This window comes from Myotis brandtii, unplaced genomic scaffold (genome assembly GCF_000412655.1).
Source record: "Myotis brandtii unplaced genomic scaffold, ASM41265v1 scaffold115, whole genome shotgun sequence".
NCBI lineage: Eukaryota > Metazoa > Chordata > Mammalia > Chiroptera > Vespertilionidae > Myotis > Myotis brandtii.
The window spans coordinates 17,007,451-17,016,537 of record NW_005353967.1 but is presented as its reverse complement, the minus strand read 5'-3'; the positions used below and the strand labels follow the sequence as shown (position 1 = coordinate 17,016,537).

At 37.7% G+C, this 9,087-nt stretch overlaps 1 protein-coding gene across 1 annotated transcript in view; it reads left to right on the top strand.

The window, feature by feature from the left end:
- Positions 1–9,087, top strand: part of ANKRD31 (ankyrin repeat domain 31) — a 150,344-nt gene that overhangs the window by 16,387 nt on the left and 124,870 nt on the right. Inside the window, exon 4 of the mRNA XM_014549846.1 lies at positions 3,863–3,903. Within this exon, the coding sequence (XP_014405332.1) occupies positions 3,863–3,903 (41 nt within the window). The remainder of the gene's footprint in view (positions 1–3,862; positions 3,904–9,087) is intronic.

Genomic DNA, 9,087 nt, shown 5'->3' with positions numbered 1-9,087 from the left:
TTTTTTATTCCAGATGAATTTTTGGAGAGTTCGTTCTAGATCTGTGATATATGCCGTTGGTATTTTAATGGGAAGTGCGTTGAATTTATAGATTACTTTGGGTAGTATGGACATTTTGATGATGTTGATTCTAACCCATAATTATTTTCAAATAATAAAATATATTGCTTTATACCTTGAATTGATTTCTAAATAAATTCCAAAAAATTACTAAATGGATTTCTAAATAAATTCTTCCTCAGTACTCGTATACAATATTTATATTTCAACTTCAAAACAGAATATTTTAGAAATGATGGACTATTTTAGATAAGGATAAACTTTGTAGAAATTGAGGATATTTGGTTTGTTATACACTATACTAATTTTTAAAAATATAGGCAGGTACTGGCCGGTGTGGCTCAGTTGGCTGGGCGTTGTCTTGTCCACCAAAAGGTTGCCAGTTTGATTCCCGGTCAAGGACACGTGGCTGAGTTGTGGGCTCAGTCTCCGGTAGGGGGTGTGCAGGAGACAACCAATCGATGTTACACTCTCACATCGATGTTTCTCTCTCTCTCTAAAAAAACCAATACACTATTCTTAAAAAGTAAAATAAAAATATAAACAGCATCTGCCCTAACCGGTTTGGCTCAGTGGATAGAGCGTTGGCCTGCTGACTGAAAGGTCCCAGGTTCGATTCCAGTCAAGGGCATGTACCTTGGTTGCAGGCACATCCCCAGTAGGAGGTGTGCAGGAGGCAGCTGATCGATGTTTCTCTCTCATCCATGTTTCTAACTCTCTATCCCTCTCCCTTCCACTCTGTAAAAAAATCAATAAAAATAAAAAAATATATAAGCAGCATCTTTTAAAATATTTCATATTCATCATTTTTGTTGGGTCTTGCAATACCTTTCCTTATTATTTACAGGTGCTATATAGCAAGCAGTTCTTATTTTTAAATTTTTATTTTATTTGAACATTTATTTTCATTGATATATATAAAGTGGGACAAAAGTAGATTTACAGTTATAAGTATGAGAAACAGTTTATTCTTGTGTTATTATTTATTAACTAGAGGCCTAGTGCATGAATTTGTGCACCAGTGGCATCCCTTGGCCTGACCTGCGGGATCAGGCCGAAACCGGCTCTCCGATATCCCCTGAGGGACCCCATGGTAGCACGATCAGGGCGGGGAGGGACTTGGGAGGTTGGCCAGCCGGGAAGGGACTGCAGGAGGGCTCCAGGGCGTGTCCGGCCCGTCTCACTCAGTCCCAATTGGGCGGACCCCAGTAGCAAGCTAACCTACCGGTCAGAGTGTCTGCCCCCTGGTGGTCAGTGCATGTCATAGCAAGCGGTTGAACGGCCTTAATATATCGTTAGCATATTATGCTTTGATTGGTTGAATGGACGACTGGACGACCGGACACTTAGCATATTAGGCTTTTATTATAAGGATTACTGTATTATTTGCCATACAAACAACTGTAAACCTACTTTTGCCCCACCTATATAGTACCTGTTTTATTATATTTCTAGGTGACATATTTTTTTGGAAAGCAGTTTTTTAACTTTACATGGAAAATGTTTAGTATAGCAGTTTCTGAGAGGATGTTTTTGAATGATATTAACATTTAAATAATAGATTTTAGTAGAGTAGACTACCCTCCATAATGTAGGTGGCCCTCATCCAACCAGTTGAAGGTCTCAATAGAACAAAAAGACCAGCCGCCCTGAGCAAGACAGAATTTTCCAGCAGACAGCCTTTGGACTTCGTCTACATCATCAGTTTTCCTGAGTCTTGAGCCTCGTGACCCACACTGCAGATTGGACTTGCCAGTCCATGAAGCCAATTCCTTATAATACATCTCTTTCTATACATATGTACATATTCTATTGGTTTTGTTTCTCTGGAGAATGCTGATTAGTACAGGGGCATCACTGGTTTTATTATAATCCATTTTTGATCATATAGAAAATACTTGTTTAACAGGGAATAATGGTTAATTCAATCTTACGGATATTACCTGTGGAACTCTTGATCTGAGCGGTGTGAATTCAGGTTGAATCTCACTTTTCTTCTCCATTCTGCAGCTTTCACCTTCCATCCTTACCCATATGTAAAGGTGAAATCAGTTTAAATCAGCGGTTCTCAACCTGTGGGTCGCCACCCCTTTGGGGGTCAAACGACCCTTTCACAGTGGTCGCCTAAGACCATCGGAAAACACATATATAATTACATATTGTTTTTGTGATTAATCACTATGCTTTAATTATGTTCAATTTGTAACAATGAAAATACATCCTGCATATCAGATATTTACATTACGATTCATAACAGTAGCAAAATTACAGTTATGAAGTAGCAACGAAAATAATTTTATGGTTGGGGGTCACCACAACATGAGGAACTGTATTAAAGGGTCGCAGCATTAGGAAGGTTGAGAACCACTGGTTTAAATGAACATTAATGAGAACCTTGAAGGAAACGAACAATCACAAGCTTGTTTGATGACCATGTAATAGAAGAAGGATCATGGTTGGCAAGGCCAGCACTCATACAGAGATTTATATGTATATATAGTACCTGTTTTATTATATATGTAGCTGAAGCTGGTGTGTGTGTGTGTGTGTGAATCAGTATCAGTCTTTTTAAGCCCCAGTAGGGAGGTGACATTCTCTTTTTAAAAAAATATATATATTATTGATTTTTCAGAGAGGAAGGGAGAGGGATAGAGAGTGAGAAACATCGATGAGAGAGAAACATTGATCAGCTGCCTCCTGCACACCCCCCACTGGGGAAGTGCCTGCAACCAAGGTACATGCCCTTGACCGGAATCGAACCCAGGACCCCCCAGTCCGTAGGCCGACACTCTATCCACTGAGCCAAACCAGCCAGGGCGATATTCTCTCTTAATCAGAATTCTTACTCATTGCTTGTGGGAAATGTAGAATGGTTGCAGTCTCTGTGGAAAATGGTATAGTGATCCCACAAAATATTATACATAGGATCTAAAAATTCCACTTTTGCAATTATACCTAAAATAAGTGGATATAGAGACTCAGAAATATATTTGTTTAACCACATTCATAGAAACATTATTCACAATAGCCAAAAGGTGGAAGTAACCAAAGTGTCTACTAATAAATGAGTGGGTAAACAAAATATGGTACATACAATGGAATATTCTTCAGCCATGCTACAACATGGATAAACCTTGAAGACATTATACTAAGTGAAATAAACCACTCATAAGAGGACAAATATATGTAGTATTTCTTTTCTTTTTTTTTTTAATCCTCATCGAGGATATTTTTCCATTATTTTTAGAGAGAGTGGAAGGGAGGGAGAGAGGCAGAGAGAAACATCGGACTGGTTGCTTCCCACACGTGCCCCCACTTGGGTCCAGGGATTGAGCCTGCAACCGATGTACATGCCCTTGACCGGGAATTGAACCCGTGACCCTTCAGCCCGCTGGCCAGCACTCTATCCACTAGGCAAAACTGGCCAGGGCTGCAGTATTTTTTTTATATGTGCTACTTAGAGTAGTCAAATTCATAGAGACAAAAAATAAAAGGGTAGATGTTGAGGGTTGGTGGGGTGGTGAATGGACAGTTAGTGTTTAATGGGTATGGAGTTTTAGTAGGAGAGGATGAATAACTTCTGGAGATGGATGGTGGTGATGATTGCACATCATTGTGAATATATATGTACCACAGAACTGTACATAGTTAAAATTGTAAATTTTATTTTATACGTATTTTACCACAATAAAAAAAGATGCTAAGAAAGAATAATATGAATCACCTTAAATGTTAAATTTTTAGTGTGTTGCATTGGGTTAGTATTCATCAGTTGGAAAACTACTGTGTTTTTTTCCCCTAGCAACCTCAAGATGAAATGGAACAAAATCAAGCTCTGTTAGAGTAAGCATTCTAATTTTTGGCTTTATTATGTTATAGATACTTAGTCATTTTGTACATCAAAAATGTCTTCATTTTCGTTTTAGAATTATGTTTTTGAATAATTGCCTCTTTAGCAGTATATATATATAATTTTACAAATACTCTCAAGTTTTATTTCTTTTTAAAATTTATTTTTTTTAAAGTATTCTTTTCTAAAAAATATGTTTTTATTGATTTTTAGAGAGAGAAGAAGGGAGAGGGATAGAGAGATAGAAACATCAATGATGAGAGAGAATCATTGATTGGCTGCGTCCTGCACGCCCCCTACTAGAGCCCGAACCTGCATCCTGGGCATGTGCCCTGACTGGGAATTGAACCAGTGACCTCTTGGTGCATGGGTCGATGCTCAACCACTGAACCACACTGTCTGGGCAGTAAGTTTTATTTCTTAAGAGAGGTTGAATCAGATTAAATGATTCTGTTTATTAATATTATTTTGAAAGGGAAGTTAAGGTGTAGCATGAAAGAAGAATTTGTAAAGTTTATTGAAATTAGACTTCATACAACTATTTACTTTAGGAGACTTTACCTTTTTAGCTCTTTTAAAACAATGATTCCCAAAGTATGGTCTGTGCACCATCTAGGAATCTTTGAGCCTCTTTCCAGAGAGTCTGTGAGGTCAAAATTATTTTCATAACAATACCAACACATTATTGCCTGTTGCATGGTATTTACGTTTGTACTTACAGTCCTAATGTAAATGGGTAAAATTCTGGAGCCCTAGGTAGGAATCAGGGCAGTGCCACCAAATAGCACTAATAATCACAGTATTTTTCACTACCATGTACTAGCAGTTAAAAACAAACAAACAAACAAACAAAAACCCCAGCCATTTTCACTTAATGAATTTGTTGAAGCAGAAAAATTATTAGTTTTATTAAATCGAATGAAGCGGGAAGTATGCTAATAGTACTGAAGTGCTCTAATAGAGCACTTGTTTGAGTTGTAAGCATTGTAAGAAAACTAGCCTTACTTTTCTTTTTAATTTGAAAAAATAACTAACAAACAAACTAGTTTTTCACACTTGTTTATATGTCAGACATTTTCTTAAAAATGAATGAAGTAACCCAGTCACTTCAAGGAAAATTGCTAATGGTATTTGTTGCAAAAGAAAAAATTCAAGCTTTCAAGAGAAAGTTAGAGTTTAGGAAAACTTCTGTCTACCACTTTGACATTGATGTCTTTCCAATACTTAAAAGTTTTCTGGTGAGATCAGTGGTAATATTTACAAAGGTGATCTTTTTGATATTTTATAATGAAACACATATAATGAAGATTTGCATGATTCGCCCTGGCCAGGTGGCAAAGTTGGTTGGAGTGTCATCCCATATACCTAGAAAGGTTTCAGGTTCAATTCCCAGTCAAGGCACATACCTAGGTTTCTGGTTCAATTCCTGTTTGGAGTGTATACAGGACACAACCGATCAGTTTCTTTCTCACATCAATGTTTTTCTCTCTCTCCTTTCTTCTCTCTTTAAAAATCAATAAAAACATATCCTTGAGTGAGATTAAAAAAAAGATTTGCATAACTCAATATTTTCTAAAAGACCAATGCATGATGTCACAAAATCAGTAACAGATAAAAGATCTGTTCAAAGTGCAAGTAGACCAATCCTATATAATAAAAGCCTAATATGCAAATTGAGCAAACGGCAGAACGATCTGTGGAATGACTGGTCCCTATGATGTGCACTGACCACCAGGGGGCAGATGCTCAATACAGGAGCTGCCCCCAGTCCGCAGGCCCCAGGGCAGCCAAGGTGGGTACCAGCGGGAGGGGGGAGGGTGATCACCCCGCCGGTTGCCCTACAGATGGGCCCTGATCACTGACCAGGCCTAGGGATCCTACCCATGCATGAATTTCATGCATTGAGCCTCTATGTGTTATAATGTAACACAATACAAAAAGTTCATTGAGTTTGATTCAATATCTACATTTTCAGTTACCTTTAAGGAAGTTATTGCTTTTAGCATTTTGGTGTGATATCAAAGAATAATAGCCACAGTTATCCAAAAAGGCTACTAAAATACTCCTTCCTTTTTCAACTGCATGTCTGTATAAGATCAGATTTTTGTTATATATGTCAAACAAAATATATGGCAAAAGAGTGAAAACAGTCTTGGCCTGTGTTTCTCAGTGGTTAGAGCGTCAGCCCATGCACTGAAGGATCACAGGTTCGATTTGTACCTGGGTTGCAAGTTCCATCCCCAGCCCTGGTCTGGGCGTGTGCAAGAGGAAACCAATCAATGTGTGTCTCTCTCACGTAGATCTCCCTCTCTCCCTCCCTCTCTCCCTCCCTCCCCCTCCCTCCCTCTCTCTCTTTCCCTTTCCCTGTGCTTCCCTCCTTCTCTCCCACTCTCTCTAAAAATCAATGGAGCCCGGCTGGTGAGGCTCAGTGGTTGAATGTTGACCCATGAACCAGGAGGTCACAGTTCGATTCCCAGTCAGGGCACATGTCTGGGTTGTGTGTTTGGTCCCAAGTAAGGGGCATGCAGGAGGCAGTCAATTGATGATTCTCTCTCATCATTGATTTTTCTCCATCTCCCTTTCGCTTCCTCTCTTTGAAATCTATAAAAACAAAACAAAAAGATTAAAAGGAGTAGCAAATATGAGATAGTAGCTTACATTAAAGAGATTTTTTTTATTTTTTTAAAATATATTTTATTGATTTTTTACAGAGAGGAAGGGAGAGGGATAGAGAGCTAGAAACATCGATGAGAGAGAAACATCGATCATCTGCCTCCTGCACGCCTCCTACTGGGGATGTGCCCACAACCAAGGTACATGCCCTTGACCAGAATCGAACCTGGGACCCTTCAGTCCACAGGCTGACACTCTATCCACTGAGCCAAACCGGTTACGGCATTAAAGAGATTTTTAAAAATGTGAAACTGTCACTTTTCTCACTAATTTTTTCTATTTTTGAAAATATAATTTTCATACAATATATTAACATAGTACTAGATTATTACTGTTACTTTTAAATTAATGGTTATTTTAAAATTTTCTCCATTTTAATTTCTAGCATGTAAATATAAATACAGTAGGTCCTCGGGTTACGTCGGAGATCCGTTCCTACGGCGCGACGTAACACGATTTTCGCTGTAAGTTGGAACCCACCTCCATAAGCACCTACATTACTCACATGGAGCACATACACAGAGAAATGAAGTGAAACAGTGAAAAAAAATTAAAAGAAAGATAACAATTCCTGACCTTTACTTGTGGTAAATAAATAATAAAAAACGTAAAGCACATATGTACATATGTCGAAATGACGGAACTTTTTTTTTTATATAAATACTGTAAATGGGATATGGCAACGTAACCACGAAACAACGTACGTCGAGTCCGACTTAACTGGAGGACTGTCTGTAATTATAAATTGCATAAACAAAAACTCTTTGGGTTTCCCGATAATTTTTTAAGAGTGTAAAGGAGTCTAAAATCAAAAAGTTTGAGAATTGCTATTTTCTTTTTTTTTAATGTATTTTATTGATTTTTACAGAGAGGAAGGGAGAGGGATAGAGAGTTAGAAACATCGATGAGGGAGAAACATCGATCAGCTGCCTCCTGCACACTCCCCACTGGGGATGTGCCCGCAACCAAGGTACATGCCCTTGACCGGAATTGAACCCGGGACCCTTGAGTCCGCAGGCCGACGCTCTATCCACTGAGCCAAACTGGTTAGGGCAAGAATTGCTATTTTCAAAAATCCCTTTTACTGAATATATTAGCAATATAAGTTCAGAAACAGAAAAAAAGAAAAGACTAAAGAAGACTAACATAGCATCCATAATCTCACTGCCCCAAAAGAACCATTTGTAGATAGTTTTGTATCCTGTTTTTAAATTTTAATAGTTTATCATAATTATTTTCTCGTTAATATGTTTTATAAACATGAATTTTAATGGTCTCAGTGGTTCACTCTATAACTTGACTGTACTATAATTTATTTAATCATTCCTCTACTATCAGAGATGTACATTGTTTGCCGTCTTGCCTAATATAAATAATTATTTTTTATTAATTTAGATGAAAGTTTGCTCTATTTTTGAACTTATGTCTTAAGTTCTCCTTAGTAATTAAGGAAAAAAATTCTGTTATTGACTCAAACTATGGTTTTATTTTATTGTAAATCAGGTTGTTCTCAAAGAATAACGTTTTTTGGGGGGAATCAGCATTAAGTTCTATTTGCCTCATAGAATTATTTTATATGACCAGTTTCATTTCCATTTTCAAGATAGCATATATTGATTATTTCTCTTTTTAGACAGGAGAGAATGTTCAATTTATTATTCTTACATAGGATTAAAGTAGATGTGTCTGGTGCGTAAAAACTACTCTTAAAACAGCTGAAAATAGAGGCTTTTCTCTTTCTTTAAAATATGTTTTTATTGATTTTAGAGAGAGAAGAAGAGAGAGAAACATGGATTGGTTGCTTCCCCATTTGGTTCAGGACCAAACCCACAACCTGTGCTGTGATAAGGAATCAAATCGGCAACCCACTGATCCTTATCGGCCACAGCCCAGGCTTTTCTTTTTCTTTTCTTTTTTAAGGAAGATATCTTGATTGGATTTATGTAGTAAAGTAATTGAGAAAAAAAGGATTAACTGATTTCTTTTCTTCAGTGAACTTTTAATGATCCCAGGGCAGATGATCACAATTGCAGATTAAGAATGACTTATTTTAGCTATTGTAAATTGTGCTGCTATGAACATAGGGGTGCATATATCCTTTCTGATTGGGACACAGCCTAAGTGCGCATCAGCAGATGAGTGGATTAAAAAACTGTGGTATATCTACATAATGGAATACTACACTGCTATAAAAATGAAGGAATTCTTAACATTTGGATGGTAATTCTTACAGCATGGATGGAACTGGAGAGCATAATATTAAGCGAAATAAGCCAGTCAGAGGAAGGTAAATATCACATGATCTCACTCATATGTGGGATATAATGATCAACATAAACTGATGAACAAAAATGGATCCAGAGTCAAGGTGGCACTGAGCAGACCATCCAACCTCGAGAAGGCAGGGAACGGGGTTAGAGATCAACCAAAGGACTTGTATACATGCATATTAGCATAATCAATGGACACAGACACTGGGGTGGTGGGGGCTTGCCCTCGAGGGT